General features: G+C 38.2%; 1 protein-coding gene and 1 long non-coding RNA gene across 2 annotated transcripts; both read left to right on the top strand.

Annotated features, from left to right (window-relative positions):
* The first annotated feature begins 215 nt into the window (after nt 1–215).
* Nucleotides 216–14,364, top strand: slc25a46 (solute carrier family 25 member 46). The gene is made up of 8 exons (XM_064307700.1): nt 216–708; nt 3,438–3,480; nt 4,510–4,567; nt 6,180–6,257; nt 7,140–7,240; nt 9,781–9,837; nt 10,174–10,231; nt 12,929–14,364. Exons 1-8 carry the CDS (start codon nt 459–461, stop codon nt 13,502–13,504), a joined length of 1,221 nt encoding a protein of 406 aa, XP_064163770.1. The 5' UTR covers nt 216–458; the 3' UTR covers nt 13,505–14,364.
* A 2,279-nt stretch (nt 14,365–16,643) lies between these two features.
* LOC135239625 (uncharacterized) lies at nt 16,644–19,481 on the top strand. The gene is made up of 4 exons (XR_010325424.1): nt 16,644–17,871; nt 18,061–18,093; nt 18,190–18,297; nt 18,600–19,481. It is a non-coding gene; the product is annotated as an uncharacterized LOC135239625 (long non-coding RNA).
* The last annotated feature ends 553 nt before the right edge of the window (nt 19,482–20,034 follow it).

The following is a 20,034-nucleotide window of genomic DNA, read 5'->3' as shown; positions in this document are numbered from 1 at the left end:
CGCTTAAAATGTGGCATGTCCATAGCTTGCAGTAAATAATGTAATGTGAAATTATCGTTCGACCACGGACGTTATTATCTAGTTATTATTTGGATTATCCCGTTCTTGTATTACTTGTCAAATGATAGTAGGCTATTTAGTCATTTTCCAATAGGCTAAAAAAGTTGATTTGTGACACCGTTGTCCACATTGCCTACATATCCCATAATGCTACTGAAGAAAAGAGAAGGAGGAAGAGAATTAAACTGTTCCGGTTGCTACAGTGCTTGCAGTTAGGCTGCGTTGTTTTGTTAGGTAGTTGCCAATGAGCTAGCCAATGTAGCTATCTAATAATCATAATCATTCAGATGGTGTTGTTTTCGATGTGTTGCCTGTGTTGCTCTTAGCTTGAAAATAGCTGCACATCGGAATACATTGCGTTTCCATCCGCTGGGTACCTTCGTTGTCATTGCCCAAACATGACTTCTCGTCGACCGGAAAGCTTTGATGGCTTAGGTTACAGGGGAAGAGAAGATCCTTCCTATGGGGGATATGCTGCAAGGTCATTTAATAATTCGTCCGGCACGGATCTCCAGCACTGGGTTACAACACCCCCAGATATTCCTGGTAGTAGAAATTTGCATTATGGTGAACGCACTCCCCAGTTTGAAACGGCCCCACCTGCAGTCCCTGGATCCGAAGACATACAGTCTGCTGCTGGATCATCTGGTAAGGGTTATACTAGGCAGTGACGTTAGGCGACCAAACATGCACTTACCATTGTTTTGACAGCACAGACGAGTTCAAAACCAGAAATCACTGGAAACACTTTAAAGGCTACAAACGAATTTCTTTCGGTTTCGTTTTCGAAAATAATCCATTTTAAATATGTCGTTGGACTTCGAAACCATAGGCCCAGCGACGTGTTCAGTGTGTTCAGCTGACGTTCGCTAGCGTTGATTAGCATGGTGTATTGTAGCTTTAAAAAAGTAAATTCATATATTTAGCATGGACCACTTACTATTTACAGTTCTGGTCAAGTCCATTCAGAATCAGTGATGAGTGAGAGTGTGGCGCATCCTAAGTAAAAAAAAAAAAAAAAAAAAAAACGCAGATAGTGCAAGTGACAATGATTTAATGTTTGGCAGCTACTTACGGAACTCAGCTAGGTGTTGTTATTTCAGCTAAGTTCTCCCACACTACATGCTTATTTTCTAATGAGACATAAGACATTTATTTGGAATGAACAAACCCAGTCAGTAGAAATGCTACATGTATTACCCATTCTTGGTGTGTGGCATTGCCCTGGCTGCATTGTTGCTATTGTACTGGCTGAGTTTTTATCACTTTTTGTTTTTGTTTCCCCTCTACACGATTAGCTGATGCAAACCAACGTATCGGAGATTACAATATTGCATTCAATGTTTCTGTTGTTTTGTGATATGTGTTTCCATTTGTGTTTTTCGTTTTGTTTATAATAATGAGGGTCTCTTTTAAAAATATTTTTAGCGAATTGGTCGTTATTCACACTGATTGAGTCCTCCTTTTGTGCCTCAGCTTACTATGTCTTGCCTCCAGTGTAAACTCTGCTTCCAAACAGTATATGTGCCTATTCTTTCATTACAGTAATAATAGGATTATGTCATGACAGTAGTGATGAGAGAGGGAGGTTTCGTGAAACACCTAATAGGAGCTGCTGCAGTGAGCTCTCAATCACTTTTCTTGAAACAATCAAAAATTTGTCTTTAACGTAGAAAAAGATGCATGCTTCAGATTGACAATTCTGCCCCTTTTCTGAACCCTTATTGCCAGGGGTCTGAACTTATCAACAGAAGTTTTTAGGAAGAGGCTGCTTCTTAATGTTTACTCAAACATGTAGGCTAAGACATTTAATTCACTTTAATCCCAGCCATGCACAAAAGTATGGTTAATTTGACAACTAATACAAGAACAGGATAATCCACAATGAGGTGAACAGCTTTTGGAAAATAGTGACCAGTGCGGAGGTGAAGAACCGCGATGGTCATTATGCCCTGATAGCTGACTGCCTTGAAGTAGATTATCACACTTTTTACTTGTGAAATGATCTGTACTTTTTCCGGCTGTTTTGTTCTTCACACTGTCAGTGGCATCGACATTAGTTTCCTCCCTGGCATGATGGCATCTGATTCAGCCTCGTACCTCTTGCAACATCGCTAACACTAGGTCAGTTTTCACTGTGACATAGTAAATCTTTGTATGACTGTGTACAACTCCATATAACTGGGTTGTAGCTAATGTTAGTAACTGTATACAATTCATACATTTATAATTGTAATAACGATTAAATTTACTAGGCACCACAAGAGTGTATGATGGCAGATTTATTGATTTTCTTAAAGTGACAATGTTCAAATTGGCCACTGCAGCGATATGAAGAGTTTTAAGTCAAAGCAGTCTAACAGGAGTGCACTTGTCCTCTGAAGTGTTGAGCTGCTGAGCTTTATCTGGATGCACCACCCTGCTGTGCACATGCTCAGTGGCTTTTTACAAATGCCCAGGGTAGTGGGTTATCAGAGTTCAGGCCTTCTGATGTGTAGCCAGTGTAGATTCACCTTGACGGTTTAGTCATCATTTGTAAATATGCCCTTACTGAGTTTTCAGTGGAGGTTTTAGAGAGACATATTCCATGTACCATATTCACCCCTTTATTTGTCATAGATGTGAGTCAGATGTTTTATTTATGAATTTTGTGTTTATATGGTCAGCATTTGTTGTCTTTTTTGTGTAAAATCATTTGAGAGTATTTCATGTAACTCCCTCTAGCTTACTTATTTGGAACATACCGAAGAATAACTGGCAATGCATGAGTCAACTGTTACTGAACCAAACAAACTGTGCAAACAGTACTCAATTCTTATAACATATTCGCCAAGAAAGTTTTGTTCATCCACTTAATGATTTGCAAAGTTTTTGCCATTATAAACCCAACGGCTATCTGCTTGACTGCTCCTTCTGTCTTAGTGGCTGAAATGTTCAGTCATTAAGTTTTATGTTACAGTCTATATAATCTCCCTTCATTTACATGTTAACTGTGCTGCTGCAGAGTTGTCCCAGTTTGAGTGAACAGAGTTCAGCTCAGATTCAAGCTTGCCACTGTGGGCTGTGGCCTAAACACTGAGTGTTAAATTCAGAACGAAATCCTAAAAATTAGGCTGGCTACGTACGTGTAATTTACATACATTTTGATCATAAATTAAATGGGAAGCCTAACAGTTTAAATATGTTCAGTTCAGGACAACATGTGTAATATTGTAATATTGATTGATAGATTGATTGATTGCAGCTATCTTTCTGTAGAAACTCTGAATTGTAATCGAGCTTATCAGTTTTTCTAGTTAGTGCATTCTTGGCAATTGATCTCACTTATTTGTGCCGCTTGAGCTCTTGTAATACTATCAGTAATCTTTCTCTTACAGAGCAGTTAAACAGATTTGCTGGATTTGGCATAGGGCTGGCAAGGTAATGTATCACTTACCAATATTTATTTTGTGTAATCCTGTGTGACTATTCCTTTGATAGTCTTTCTGTTTCAATGCATGACCACGACCATATTCAGGATGTTTGAAGTTCATCATTATTTCACAATTCACCATTTTAACTCTGGCGGGGGAGTTGGAACAAAAAGGCTTCTTTCAAAACCCACTGTCTCGGAAGTAAATAGATTTCATTTGTTAATCTATTTCACTAGGCAGCTGCTGCCAAGTACATTTTCTGCTCAAATAACCCTACAATGTATAACTTTTACATGGCTTTGACCTAAAAGGAAAAAACGCAAGTGTCAAATTGACTGCCTTTATCAATGTGGTACAAATAGTACAAGTTTTTAAATTATTGTACATAACTCTAATGACAGATTCAATTTATGGATGATTATCTCACATCATCTACACAACTGGTAAATATTGTAGTTTGCCTAAGATGTGTGACAGGTTTAATATATTTATAGTTAAAGTGGCTAGCTGTAATTTTACAGTTTTGGTGTGTTTGGTGACATCTGTGGTGACTGCTGGTCACAAAAGTTCACATGCCAAATACTAGAGTTCCTTTCATAACAAAGTTATTATTAGGAACACATTGAGTGTTTATTTTTTTTAGAAGATAATTCAGCGATAGTGTATTTGGGAAATAGAGGACTGCCAAGAGACAAACAACAATGTCGTCTGACACAATAATATTGAGCAAAACCTTGTTTTAAAGATGCTATTTTCGATTTCTTTGCTACATTATTTGCTATCGTTAAAAGGTATCAACTATTGCATTTTATGATATGAAAAAAATAAAGATTGCCACTTTAACATGCTGAGCCAATGAAAAGCCAATGCATAATTAAAATGTTTGTGTGTTTATTGATTTTTTGATGTTTTGCTACAACTATGAAATAATTATCGACAAAACAGGATATTCGGATTACCGTCTTACTTGCTTGTCTTCTCTTAAAGAATGACATTCAGTGTGTCTGCGGTTCATTTAATGTTTTCTTCTTCTCAGTCTCTTCACAGAAAATGTGTTGGCACACCCTTGCATTGTGTTTCGTCGTCAGTGCCAGGTAAGCATGAGACAATCGTCTGCTCACATCTACAGCTTGATCTAAAATATGAAAAACCTTTGTTCTTATGTCATTTGTTCCCCTTTTTGTGATAGGGAAAATTTAGATAATAGGCAATAGCTAAAGAAGGAAGGATTACTTGGCATTTTCACTTTCTATGAGACGATTATAAGACAAAGGTCAAATCACACTGAATCATTCGCCAGCAAACCTGTCCAGATTTTTTTCAGTCCTCCTGTTTAAAATGATGCCAAAGGCAAATGTGAATGGAAGGGGGGCCTGCTCTTACTTCAGCAAAGGTGTAAATTAAGAGAACGTTGCAAGAAAATGTCTAGCAGTCTTGTGCCTGTATGTTTTTAACTAAGCTAAAGACTGCAACAAACAGTCTAGAAATCTACAGAAGTATTTAGTGAAAATCCTCCAGCACATTTATTTCATTTGACCATCCCTTTCCCTAGTTTTGTTTGGTCCTTTCAGTGTCACAAACGGCACGTATCTGAAATATCTGTATTAGAGGTTAGGGCTGGAATTCCCAACTCAAGTCTCCAAGATAGATTTTTTCAGGCCAAGGATGTAACTTCTTGGAAATTGCAGCTTAACTGTCTTATCTCTGAGTGTTCTTTTTTTTTTCCTGTTGCAACATTGGGAATAAAGTGTGCTGTGTGTTCGTCATTGAAACCCCTAGCCTTCGCAAAGCAATATGGCCCACGGTCCAGAATCAAATTGTGACCATGCCAGTGCCAGCTGTGGCCCAGCGCTGCGCACCGCGACACACAATTAAGTGTCACCCACGGAGCAGATGTTTCTGTTGGCAGCGTAACCCCCATCACACGATGCCAACCCTTAACATCGATTAATGCCTGCGTTCTACCTGTGCTAGCTGTGGCGCAGAACTTTGGTGCAGTACTGGAACGAAAGTCTGTTTGTGCCTGCCTTCCTAAATAATCAAAGGTCAATGCAGTGGCTGGAATGTTTGTGTGCAACGAAAGTCTGTTTAGTGTTTGTGTACGCCTTCCTAAATGAATGGAGGGCATTGCAGCAGAGGAGTCTATTTACATTCTCTGATATTTTGATAATAACTATTGATGTTTTTTGTTTTATTCTGTTGCATTAATATTTATTATTGCATAATTGTGTCTGTTTGTAGAGCTGATTATTTTTCTTAGGCACATGAGTAACCCCATTTGCCTGTGTAGCCAGTGTAGATTCACCTCTGAACATCTGTGGACAGCGTATGATTCATATATGTTGAGATAGTTGTGTCGTAAAAGTTTTTCAGGGTTATTTCCCCAGAAGCCCTGAGTCACAGCCTGGGCAGGCTGGGGTCAGGATCATCTTTTGGAAAAGCTGAAATGGAGAATCCCATTGGATTACTGGCCTTATGTCTTCCTTAGGGTTTAGTTGGCACACTTTTACGGAATCCTGACCTACACCTTTTGAATGGTGACTGAATCCAACTGAAAGCTATTCCCACCAATTTGAGCAAAGCCAATTGAAGGGCCCACGGTTTAATAATTTTGCGTTTCTGTCAAATGGAGAAGCAAAGCTGTGTTGCATTTGCTTTGAAGGATGGCTAAAAAAACTGATCCTGTTTCATATGTGCTGCCTGCAGGTGAACTATCATGCGCGGAATTACCATCTATCGCCATTCACTGCTATCAGTGTGATGTACAACGTCACTAAAACTCAGGTAAGAACAGTCAAACGGAACAACTCGGGGCTATCCAAGAGATATGCGAGCCCCTGTGCGAAGCGATGCGCAAGGCCTTTATCATGATCCGCTGCATAGATGCGTCTTTTTTTCTCAGGCACGAACCATTGAAACATGTGCTTATCATGCTCCCTCCACTTTTGCACATGTCTGACATCATATCCCAGGGTCTACATTTTAAGGCAACGTGCGAAGACCCCATTCATCCGCACATAAAAACAGAAACTTTACTGAAATGGAAGCATTAATCCATTGTTTTATTTATCATGATTTTTTTCATCAGATATGCGAGTCATAATTTTACTACCATTTGAGGTAGACCTATTTGACCTCAGCATATCATGATATGCACAATATATATATATATAGGCTACACTATACCTTCCTTCACTGTAAACTGGTGTATGGGCATATGTAGCGGATTGTTGCTTAGGAGGTTTATTTGTAGAGGGGAAGATTGCCTAGGAGGGTTATATTTTGGGAGGTTTTGCCTCAAGGTTTACAGGGGTTCTTGCTTAGTGAAGTCACATGTATAGGGGTTTTGCCTAAGTGGTTATATGTATGGGCGGTATTGCCTACCCTATATTTCAATGTTTTATTATTTGTTGTCCCTGTTAAATAAACTTTAAGTAAATAAAATTAAGAAAAGTAAAAATAAAATATTATTTTAAAGAAATCTTCAACTTTTAAGTGTGTGGGTTTGGTTATATCCAAAGAATATTGAACAACAGGTTTTCAGTATTATTTGGAGTAAGTGAAGCTATTGTTGTTTGTTGTCTGAAATGAAATTGCCATCTATTTTTGTTTCATTTATCTCTTTTTTAATTTTTATACTCTCTGTCTCCCCCATCTCCTTCCCAGGGTCCGAAGGCCTTATGGAAAGGCATGGGCAGTACTTTCGTGGTGCAGGGGGTCACACTGGGTACAGAGGGCCTTATTAGTGAATGCAGTCCATTGCCAAGGTAAGCCAGTTCCGAACGAGTGTGTCTCTGTGTGTGCGCATGTGCATGTGCATATCATTGTAATTGTGCCTGTTGGTGTATAGCTCCTATGAACCAACTGCAAAAGCAGATTATAAGCAAGTATGCTGAAGTGTATGTATTTGAGTGAATAGTAACCAAGTGCTGGTTAGTGTAAATTTTCCGCAGATGACACAGAATACTATACGTAGCGGAATAGTTGTCATTAAGTAATAATCACAAGAGTTTTCAAGCTGTATTACTCTGATATTTGGAACTCATACTGAGGAAGTTGCACAGCAAGACCCACAGATAAATGTACTGTAAAGTAACATAATGAAAATATATAACTAAAACTGCAAATAATACGCAGTTCAATTAAATGAGAGACCTAATGAAGACATAAGAACATGGTGACCACCATGTTGTGTGTGAGTGTGTGTGTGTATATATATATATATATATCTACACACACACACATATACAAACATACACACATATATATATATATATATATAATATGGGTGGGTGGCAAATTAAAGGAAAAACCTGAATAAATGAGTGAAGGAATATAACGAATGACGATGCTTCCATACAGGTGTACTACATGATACAATTAAGTAACTAACATTCTATCATGCTCCGTGGCATGTATAAAAATGCTGAGCAGGCCCAGAATTGGATAAAGAGGAAAAGATCGAAGTGACGTTTAAAGACGCTCACTATTGGAGCTCAAATGGCAGGAGGTTCAGTAACAAAGACTGCTCAACTGGCTTGAGTTTCAGTAGGATCTGAATTTAGACCTATGGGAAAGACATGGACAACGACAACCTCATTTGGCTTTAAATACATTTAAACTAACTGTTGGAAGTCTATCCAATCATTTTGCTAAGTGGGAGGTGGAGGGAAGGGAGGGACCTGGAGGGGTAGTACAATGGACTAAAATCTTATCTTTCTTAAGTAAAAAAAAAAAAAAACCACAGGTAGTCTAATACCATTGGCATGTAGTGCAAGTAAAATAAGCACTAAAGTTGCAAGAAATATAGGAAAGAAGGAGTTAGGCTTAGATGTGCAGAGCCAAGTAAACATTGAGGCAAGGTTATTCCCAGCAAGGAATTGCAAAGAACCTAAGTTTTCAAGGTGCAGTGTTCAGTACACACTCAGAAGGGTCCAGCTGATGGGCAGGGATGTTAACAGGAGAAGACCAAGAAGAAGAAGGATAACATCAGAGGTAGAAGACAAATATCTTGCGGTGTCTAGCAAAAGAAACCTTTATAAAACTGCACCACAACAACAGGAAGAACTTGATGCGACTAGAGAGAAAACGGTTTCCCTGTCTACAGTGAATTGGCAACTACGACCTGCTGGTCTAAAAGAATGTGCATCTGCCTTTTGTTCAAAATTTTCTCAGCCCAGAGTTGATGGTGCTTGGCCCAGTGAAGTCTTTTCTTCTTGTAAACAGAACGTAGCAAGGGCTTTTTTGCAGATACACACAAACACGGGTGGTCTGATACTTTTGGCCTGTGTGTGTGTGTGTGTGTGTGTGTGGCTGTTTAACTGCAATGTGCAATAAAGTAAGTAAGTATCTGCAACATAACCAAATTTTATGGGTTGCATTGAAAAATGTGTCAGGCTACACTTGCTAAGGAATGTTGAATAGCATGAATGTCATTTTTGGTAAGTATCACCTGTCGAAAATGTCTTGTGATATATAGTATATATTAGCCTGGAGACATCTGTATCGGTATCTGCTCTGTCGCACCTTGTACACTGATGGAACCCTGATGAAACCACTGTGAGTCAGACTTGCTGCATTGGTTTTCTAGTCTGACCTTATACTGCCTCGTGGTAGCTTCTTGTTATACCGGTTCAGTTAATTTTCAGTTTAGTTTCAGTTTAGTTCCCCCTGGGAAAAATAAAGATATTCTATTCTATTTATGTTCATTTCAAATGCAACTTATGTTTGTTGTCTATACATCTTCACCTTTGTAGCATAGACTGCTCTGTATACAGCAAAATGGAGACATGATTGTCAGCTAAAGGCTACAGTTTACAAATTCTAGGGACACATTCATTGTCAAAAGTATAACACGGAAGGAAATCTCAATAGCTTTTGCTTTGATGCTTACAAGACACTCACAAAGAGTGTATTATATTTTTTCAGTGTCCATGTTTTATAAATGATGACCCACATAACATACATATGGTGGAACACGAGCTTGCAATAGAGGAAGATGGAATGGATTCACTTTTCAACATTTAACAAACAAATAACTTGACAGATCTGCATTAGCGAACATTAATTCCAGTATTCTTAGTTATATTGTCTGCTAGTGGAATGTGATAGTGTATTTTTTCCTTGGCTGCAGTTAAACAGCAAGATAACCTCCTTTTAAGAGAAGCAACCAATAAAGGAGAGAGCAAAAAAATAAATAAATATGACATGAAAATACAGCAGATCTTGAATATTTGTTATCATTATCTGCATGTTGTGATGGCTTCATTGACAAATTGTGTTTTATTTTTGCCTCTGTTTTCTTCAGGGAGTTATCACACAAGTGGAATCCAAAGCAAGTCATTGGACACTTGGTACTCAAGGGGTAAGTTTCTGTTTTGCCATAATCCCATAAAAGATCATTTTTATATGGTTATGTTTTTAAAAATTGTCATACGATTAGGTTTGCTCTACTGCTCCATGTTCAGAGATTTTGGTGTGCTTTAGAACATTTCTTGTGATGTGAAATCGGATATTCCACCATGTACTCATTGTAAAACTATTGAGTAATTTTGTTAGACGTTGCGTTATCTGAAAAAGTCAGAGGAAATCCCTGCTAGATGCTTTCTGAGATATATGTATAAGGAAAAATTCATATCCCACTCTTTCACTATGCTTCAGTCACCTGTCAAGTAAATGTCATGTCTTCTCTCTCTTCCAGTTTGTCCTATGTGGTCGCCATGCCGTTTTACTCCGCAAGTCTCATTGAAACAGTGCAGGTTAGTATTTGGTTGTGGAATGCTCAGAACAAGAGAAGGCAACTTAAAGCATGTTTGTTCCGTAGAATGTCTTGTGAAATGTCTTGATTAAGCTTGTGTAGCGTGCTGACTTGCCCTTTGGTATTGGGTGGGTAGGCCCGCAGGTCCCCCCACAGGTATAGGGGGCGCAGGTGGTATTGTAGCTGTAGGCGGGCACGTTTGAACCTGCAGGCACAAGTTGGAAATGATTGACATAACATGTGCAATTGCACCTGTCTGTTCTACTCTAGCTGTTCTCTCCGAGCAGAATCAAAAAAAATTTCTTTTCTGTTCTTTGTTCTGTCAATATAACGTTCCCGAACCAGCAAGAACAAAATTAAAAAGCGGTTCATTTAAGATTAAGGTTGACGGTACATCAAGGAAAATGCTTCCGTATTTCATCAGATTGCTCCCTTATTATCAGTTCTTCTAATCTGTTTACTCAGTGCTAAAATTGAAATGGCTCAAATTGAAATTAGTACAGTAATTCCATGACCAGAAGTTGAAAAAAAGGGAAAGTGAAGTGTGTGCCTTTGTAGATATATGCTTCCTTAAAGTATATATTTTCAATGGTGTCCTTCAAAATGTATGTACGCCTCACAAAAGTAGCTAAGTAACCCAAAGAATTGTTACAAGAACATATATTTATCCTGAGCACATCACTCAATTGTAATGGAAATATAAACTTGGGAATGAGTGGGAGTGGGAACCCACTGTTCTTTTAAGAAGTACTTGTGGCTTATCCTTGAGTTATCAAGGTGTGTACATAATAACCTACCATGCAAGCTAAGCTAAGCTGTCAATCTGAGTCATCAAAAACAAAATTACATTTTTTTAGGGCTGTGCTCGACTCGGAATTTCCTTAGTCGAACCGGATTCGGCAGTTCAATGCGATGATGCCACGATTCGTTTTATGTATAAAGGCCTATAAGTCTTTCTGGCAAAATAGTACATTGGTATGTGTTTCAGTGATTATTTAGAGCACGTTAACGTGCAAGTCAAGTGCAACAGAGTCATATGAACATTTTTTGAGCATTTAAAATCAATAAATCCGCCAGATGGCTGATTTGAATTGCCGACAATGCATTAGCCGGCGTGCGGATTTGTCGGAATCATGTGTCGGAATAATGAGACAGTAGGCTACACAGGTGTTTCTAGTTAAACCTAGCTCTTATAACTTCTTTATTTTGCTTTAACCATTAAAAATGAACAAACAAATGAAACGGTTTGAATAAATTCACGGCATTGTCCGCTTTGAAATAACTGACATATCTTCTGCAACAGGATAGGGGCTTAGGCTACTTCTTTATTTCTCTTTAAATATAAGAAGCCTAATATAGGCCTATACATCTAAACAAACGTAAAATAATAAATGAACATATGAAGCAATTTAAGATTTGAATTATTTTAGTTAGTTGAAATAATGCGTTTGTAAAGGACAGTTTAAATAAACGGTATTGTCAGCCTTGAAATAACTGACGTCTCGTCTTCAACGAGACCCTTTTTATTTTTTTATATACAAAAAGTAATATATAAATATAAATAAACGTAAAATAATACATTAACAAATTTTGGCAATTTAAGATTATGCTTCTTTTAGATGAAAATAAATACAAACGGTTTAAATAAATTTACGGCATTGTCCGCTTTGAAATAATAACTGACCTCTGGTCTTCCAAAGAATATTTTATTTCTGTAGGCTATTTGGTAAATAGTAAATGGTAAATGGACTGCATTTATATAGAGCTTTTATCAAAAGCGCTTTACAATTGATACCTCTCATTCGCCAGGGCAGTTAGGGATTAGGTGTCTTGCACCGGCAACCCTCCGACTGCCAGACAATCGGTCTTACCTCCTGAGCTATGTCGCCTATATTTCCTTTTAAACACAGCCTAAAGAATAACTAATAAATTTAAACAGATGTAAGAGCCTAAATAAATAATCAAATTAAACACAAATTAGGATTAGCCTATAATTATTTAAGATGAAAAGCAAACGTTTGTATTCAGGCTTTTCCTAAACAACTAAATAAATAATAGGCTATAAAATGAATGATTTAACGGGAGTGCTCTTACTTTCCGAAGTTATGCAGTGTTCTTCAGGTTTCGGCTTCTCCCGGTTTCGGCTTCTCCCTCCAGTTTACTGCACATGTTGTCACATGGAATTTTTCTAGCACGCGCAGGTTGAAAGAATATAAACATTAATTTATAATTACCTTTATTTTATTTATAATTCAGTATTGTAATATGACCACTGTCCATTTTTGAAAAAAACAAAAAAAAACAAGCCGACTGCTCTAAGAATCTCAGTCGACTGAGGGGTCTCTGACAGATGATTGGAATCGTCGACTTTCAGGGGGCAGCCCTACTTTCTTCATCCGATTGCTGCATGTATGACAGACTAGTGGGATGTATGTTCTGCAGGTATTCCTTTTGCCTTAGGCTATATTGTGCCAAAAGTTTATTTTAGATGATATAGCCCGCATGAAAAACCATGAGCGACATTAGCACTCTCCAGGCGGATGGTTCATGCATTAAACCATAACAAACCCTGCAGTGTGTTTAATGTCAGTGCAATCACAAGCCGCCTCTGCGTACTTCCTGTCGCCAGTGGAAGTTTCAGGGGCACAGGGAGACAGGTCTGTGCATTCTTAACGCCCAGTGTGGGCTCGTTTGGCAGAGTGAGATCATCCGAGACAACCCAGGAATTCTAGACTGCGTGAAGGAAGGCGTGGGCCGGGTGATGGGCATGGGAATCCCCCACAGCAAGCGCCTCCTGCCTCTGTGGAGCCTGGTGTTCCCCACGGTCCTGCACGGGGTCCTCCACTACATCATCAGCTCCAGCGTCCAGAAGGCGGTGCTGTTCCTCCTCCGGAGGAAGAGCCCGCCCGGCCAGCCTGCCGACGGGTCCAGCGGCGCGCAGAGCGTGCTGGACGCTTACTTCCCCGAACTCATGGCCAGCTTCGCGGCCAGCCTGTGCGCCGACGTCCTGCTCTTCCCCCTGGAGACCGTCCTCCACCGGCTCCACATCCAGGGCACGCGCACCATCATCGACAACACAGACCTGGGCTTCGAGGTCCTGCCCATCAACACCCAGTACGAGGGCATGAGAGACTGCATCAGTGTCATCCACAAAGAGGAGGGGTCCCTGGGCTTTTATAAAGGATTTGGGTCAATAGTAGTGCAGTACACGCTACATGCCGCTGTACTACAGATCACCAAGATGATTTATTCAACATTATTGCAAAATGCTTAAAATAATAGAATTTGGGGGGAAAAATCCCCTTAATCCGGTCCTTTTTTGACTACTGATCTTTGTTGTGTTGTTTGGGCTTTTGGATGTTTCACATTCCAGAAACATACATACAGTGACCTGCAGAGATGACACATTCTCCCAAAGCACATGGTAAGCTTTACTGTCAAATCCATGGACTAGATTTCTCACAGGTTTTTCTGTTGTGCTTTACGATGTTGTTGACAGCACTATCTAAGAAAACATTTGATGTTAGGGAACTTTGCTTTTTTGAACTTCATTAGAACAAGACTGCACCACCTGAAAGCTGAATGCATTATCAATAGTCACCTTGGTCTAGTGGAGTCTTGTCAGTTGGTTTATTTAAAGCATTGTTCTCCTCAAATCATGTAAGCCTGCTTTTTCTCTTGTGAAGTAAATGTTGATCTTCATTTTTTTTTAAATCACTCGCTGCCTGCTGAATAAATGCTTTTGATTTTGGTCACTGGGAGTAGCAGAGGACTGCATTGTGCCAATTTCTTTAAAGATGTATACATTGTGTACAGTAAAATTATGAAAGATGTGATATTTGTCTTTAAATTATTATTTGCACCTTAGTTGTCAGTGTGGTACTTGTAGTAAAAATATTGCACAAAACGCATCCAGAGTACATTTTATATTGACACAAGGCATTGACATATTACAGTATATAGCAGTAACCTAATAATTGCACTTCTTGCAGGTGGTTTGAGGTTCAGGGATATTAAATAGTGGTTAGCAGAGACATGTGTAAATATATTTGCTTTTGCTGCATAATAATTGAAAATGTACAATTTCACGTTTTGTTTATATTAACATCCACCAACAATAAATGTCTGAAAATACATAGTGTGATTTATTTATAGTAAATATAATTATTATACATAAACATGCTGTGCAGGTTACAAAGTCGATCACCGTCAAGACTGAGCTGTGCATTTGAAATGACTGCATTCCCAGTGAAGTGTATTCATTTTCCAGTTAGTCCTAAGATGTAGCTGATTATCAAAACGTTTTTGAGTACTGTGTACCATATTTGTGTCTTGCTGTAACCCTGAACACAATTAGGTCCTCCTATTCATCTGATACACACAAACCTAATTCACTATGAGACCATGAAATATGTAGTATGCATCTGAGGGAGACCCACGTACAAGTTATAGAAAATGATACTTCCACTTACGGTTGTACAATGATGGATCAAATCAATAATTGCATTATTAACACCGATGAATTAGATGTATTTTTCAAATGTTAATGGTAAGGGTCCATCCTATGTTGAACTAGATTCATTATTTTAATTGTTTTCATGTTAAATACTTGTACGTGTGTACATGTCCTTTGGCTCTACTGATAGGGTCTAGAAAGCAATGTGTTTATGGGCGGACTAATTGCTCTCACTGAAGGAATTCCTGTTTACAATTTTGATATTTTAGTATGTCTTGAGTAAAGAAGCAATTCAGAGTCCAAATCCACAAAGCACAACAGAAGATCAGTGTATTTGCCAATGATTTATTTGTGTATATACAAATATCCCATTCTCTACAAGAAACAATCAAGCTAATAAGCGCACAACTCAAAATTCACCTCTTTGTTTACTTTGGCAATATCAAGTATTTTGGTGTCAACATTTCCCCATGGCTATCAGACTTTTCCATGTAAAAAGGCACTGGCCCTACTCACACAGGCCCTGTCACCCAGTCTGACTGTCTATCTGAGTCTATCTGAGTCTAACACATTATGTTCCTGAAAAGCAAAATGATGTCAACTTAAACAAGTCTATTTATAGATTTCCATTTTGTGGAGCCCTTTGTACGAAATAGACATAAACAGAACAGGCTGCTTAAGCTTCATACAGCGCTGTAAATCAGCAAATCATCAGTAAGTCATTTTTGGAGTTAAATGTCAAATGGTTTTACATAGTAAGCACTGTTATTTGTGTAGGTATGGCTTTCTTGCTAATACTTTACAATGAGAACAGCTGTATACAAGCAGAAGCAATCCACAGATTATGAAATGCAATGGGTTCATTATTCATTTGAGCATTTTGTGTTAGAGAAAAAACAACAGAAATTTTTTTTGAAATAACAAAATAAAAATAAGAAATAAAATAAACAGAACAACAGAAAATAAATAATAAGACTGAAAAAACTAAATAAAACAAAACTGAGAAAAACACAAGCGCAAAAAATACACAGAAAGGCAAAAATAATAATCATGTATGAAGAAAAACCATAGAAACACCTTTCGTTCCTCCACCCCATCCACCCCATTCACCAAAACCAAGAATCGTCATCATTCATTTCATTACATCATTGTCCTTATTGCATAAAAATAAACATTCACAATCACATACATTTACCAGTGGTTAGCCCCAAAGGCACCTGGACACCATGGCTCTAATAAGCCAGAATCCTCAGACGGCCCACCCAGACAAAAAACACCTCTCAGCCAAAGCCAAGAGCCTGCACCTCAGCCCCACAGCCACCGTACCCCACCAAAATCATGGTGCTGAAAGACAAGGCCAGAACAAGAGCAAAAGTAAGCATCATCACTCAAATTCACCAGAGCATTCCATGCCCACATGAAGGCGTAGATTTGAACTCAGCTGGAGTTCTGATGTGCATAATACACGAGACAGGACATGTGGTATACCCCTTGTGTCTCTTGAGCACAGTACAGTCTGAGACATTTTTCTGAAGTACACTTCAGCAGTTCAACATGCCTGAGCTCACATCTCATACTCCACGGCCAGCCTTTCAAGGCATGGCCCATTCCAGAGCTCAGACACAACCAGTCAACTATTCCAATCCGGCTCCACACGACAGCAGCACAACCCAAGGAAGAATAATATTACATTACATTACATTTATTTGGCAGACGCTTTTATCCAAAGCGACGTACAAAAATATCAGTTGTACGGCATAGTGCGCACCACCGGCCCCAGCTGGAAGGCACCCCCCCCCCCCCCACACCAGACCAACTGCCCAGAAACCGCAGGACACCTCACACTCCACAGAGCTCCAACGAACAATGCCATCAGGCCCAACAATACATTCATCATGCGTTTATAGTATTACTAAAACAGATTCTGCATTGCTGAATACATGGGTATAAATATAATCCAGATTTATTTAATGGACATGCACCTACATGTTTAAGCTCTTTCATAGACACTCGGGTAACACCCATCCCTCCCCTGTGTTTATTGTCTCTCATGCTCTTGAATATCCTAATTCTCTTCTCATGTCTCTGACAGCAGTGCCTTCCATAATGTAATAGTTTTTAAAAAGAGAGTTGAATTTATTTAATCTCGTTGCGTTTTTGTTTTTGATCTTAAGACACTGTTTATCCACTTGTCTATGTGACTGTTCACTTGAAATTTCTGTAATGCGGCTACTCTTCAGGAAATAGTGCTGACCCACATCATTTATTCATTTGTTTGTTTGTTTGCTTATTTGTTTGTTTTAGATCACATTTTATATTAATATCCAATACTTTTAAAACCACTGTTCACATATTATTAGGAGACTGCTTGAATTTCTGTCCAGGATGAGGCATGCAGTATAACAATGCCATGTTTGTTCAGTTCAGTTCTAACACTGGGAATTTGTTTATGGATCAGTAGAAAGTGGGAGTTCAAACTTGTAAATTCTTTTTAAATATGATTCAGTCGTATGCTTTCCAGGGTGAGTCAGTTTGTGCTTGTTTATTGAAAGATAGTTGTTACACTCTATTCATTCATATATATTATATAGGCCTATATATAGTATCAAGAAGTGTAACCACAATGTCAGATGGTGTAAATGTTAGGGCTAATTAAGTAATTAAGGCCTGAATTTGACATGAAAGTCAGAAAGAGATATGGCCTTCGTTAACAATATAATGACTCAATAGTCAATGACTATCACCGCATCTACACATTAGACGATTTGTATCAATTCTGGAGTGTGGCCAAGGCTATTCCAAGAACGTCGTGGGTTGTCTTTAGCCACGCCTTAATAGCGTGTGGGCGATTGAAAGGTTATCAATGAATGGTATAAAGCATGTCCACCCGCCGAACTGTTTGCAGGTTTAGTAAAGATGGGCAAGACAAATTTCATAGGTAATAAATTATCATTCATGTCCCTGAGTAGTCAGTATATTGTAAAATTCGTTCTAATTGATTTGGTAACGTTCTCGTCAAATGATGATGCTTTAAAAATGTTGATTTTTTTCAAGGTTATTTATCCTTCTTCCTCTGGATACACCTGGCCATTTGTTCTGACCAGAAATCTTATGGGGAAAGGAGATGGGCACAGTGCCTACAGGGAATCCAAACTAATTCTCATGTCATAAAAACCGAAGTTGCTGTAAGTTTAGTATGCATTCTTTCATCCATTTTAATTATCATTGTTTGTAAAACGCACAACATATATACCTACATAATTTTTGGTGACGGTGAATATGGTGAACTTGTAATGACATTGACCTGAACACACAAGTAATTAGATATTGAAAGAATTATTGACCGTTATGTCTTTCCCCTCTCACTTTGACAGCACCTGAAGGGAACATGCGATGACCATGACGAGGTAACTATCACATTTTTATTGCACTTAAATCTCAATTAAGCAATTACATCTGAATAATTCACGTATTTTTATGTCTCCCCTTCTCTCCACGAGCAGAAAATAAAGGCTCGCTGCATTATTGATTGGGCTTATTGCCCGGAGGAAAAAGAAGGCGGCGATGAACTTCGTAAGGTGATGTGCCTATTAAACGATACGTTCTCACTGGTGAGTCTAATTTTCTGAACACGCGCTTATGTTGTGCTTTGATTTGCTTGTAGGCTACTTTTTCTCACTCTTAGTATTTCTCAATGCTATTCTAATAAATAAAAAAAATATCATATACCATTCACATTCATAAAACGATTAGCTATAGGCTTATTAGACGATGTGCCTCTTCAACAAAACATTTAATTTCAAATTAAGTTAACCCGATACGATAATATGAAAAGGGTAGGCCTACATACTGAATTTCAATTTAAAGAAAATATTCTGTCGTGTATCAAGACTCTTTTCTCTACAATCCACAGCATGCACGGGACTGTTCGGACAGCCCGAGAAGAATCGAACGACTGAGAAGGACCGTAGATAAAAAGACTAAGGATGCCTTTTTCAAATGCTGGTGTTTCTTTATCTCTAAAAGAATTGTTTTAAAAAAAAGGTCTGACCTTCAACGCAACACTGATCTTAACTAAGCAGTTTAGATAATGGATGGATTGGTGGATGGACGTCTGTCTCTTGAAAGTCTTTAAAAGTAATTGTATAAATGCTCCTGCAGTTATGCGAATTTAGAAGGACATTTTTCCATTTGAATGTCAGATTATTTGTTATCATGTAGGCTACCAACATCACTTGTGTGTGCGAATTCAATTTAACTGATTTTAACGTGGCGTTTATGTATGCTACCAATTAATGTCTTTAATGCAGTATTTTTGTATGTATGCACTATATTTATGTGTAAATTCAAATCGATGTTTTCACGGAGCCATTGAGTCTTGATCAGGCTACATTTAAAAAGTATGGTCTCTGAAATACTGGAAAATTCAATGTTATTTAAATTTAGGCTATTGAAATTTTTTTATTATTCATATATAATCACATTTCTGTGCATTTTAGATGGTGTCTGTGTATTTATTTATTATTTTCCCCTCTATCAGCAATCAGTGTCTGCGAATCTCATCACCTTTTCATGGTTACGTCAAAGTGCATCGACGTGTGGGAGACATGGTCGTGTTCAATGGGCAGTAGCCTAACATAGCACATGCAGTGATTAGAGTATGGCACCAGAGGGAAGCGTTCAAAACTCATGTCGCACACATATTGTACTCTAAATAAAGGTACTCTACCTCAGTTGCTCAAGTAATACTCAGGACGTTACAGATTAAAGTTTTCGTAAATGTGTATGTTTTCAGATGTGTCTGACTATTTACATTAAAAAATAATTGGTTGATTCTATTCTGTGTTGTTTCTGCATTTCTGTTCACATTTGAAAGACAAATCTATCCATTTCACTTAATATTTATTTGGGCTCAGAATTTTCTGTTGGAATTCATCGTGGTTTAAAGAGATATTACTTTCAATAGGTCAAAATTATTTCTTTATTTATTGAGTGTTTGACTGGCCCAGACAATTTTATGTACAGTGAATGATATTTTATAAACGTACAGAAGTTATAGGACATGCAGGCTTTGTTGGGTATCAAGGCATTTGGGGGTTCATGGTCTAAAATAGGGGTAGGCAACCCTGGTCCTGGGGTGCCAGAGATGTTCCTAGTTTTTGGTCCATCCAAACTCATAACTATAAAACATAATCATATTAATGATCAGGTTTAATTAACTCTGGTGCCCATGACTGGAGAAACTCACAATCAAATATAAATAAATAAATAAATAAATAAATACACAGTGCAACTATTTAATAAAATTATGGATAGTGAATTGACTGAATATTAAGTATTTACTGTAT

The sequence above is a fragment of the Anguilla rostrata genome, chromosome 14 (assembly GCF_018555375.3).
Source record: "Anguilla rostrata isolate EN2019 chromosome 14, ASM1855537v3, whole genome shotgun sequence".
Classification (NCBI taxonomy): domain Eukaryota; kingdom Metazoa; phylum Chordata; class Actinopteri; order Anguilliformes; family Anguillidae; genus Anguilla; species Anguilla rostrata.
The sequence above is the reverse complement of the archived record's forward strand: the minus strand, read 5'-3'. Positions and strand labels throughout refer to the sequence as shown.

What these genes read in the sequence shown, in the direction of transcription:
- slc25a46 (XM_064307700.1), top strand. Translation starts at nt 459, where the DNA reads ATGACTTCTCGTCGACCGGAAAGCTTTGATGGCTTAGGTTACAGGGGA. An exon ending in TGTTTCGTCGTCAGTGCCAG is followed by an intron (nt 4,568 to 6,179) that starts GTAAGCATGAGA and finishes TGCTGCCTGCAG; the next exon opens with GTGAACTATCATGCGCGGAA. An exon ending in GAATGCAGTCCATTGCCAAG is followed by an intron (nt 7,241 to 9,780) that starts GTAAGCCAGTTC and finishes TGTTTTCTTCAG; the next exon opens with GGAGTTATCACACAAGTGGA.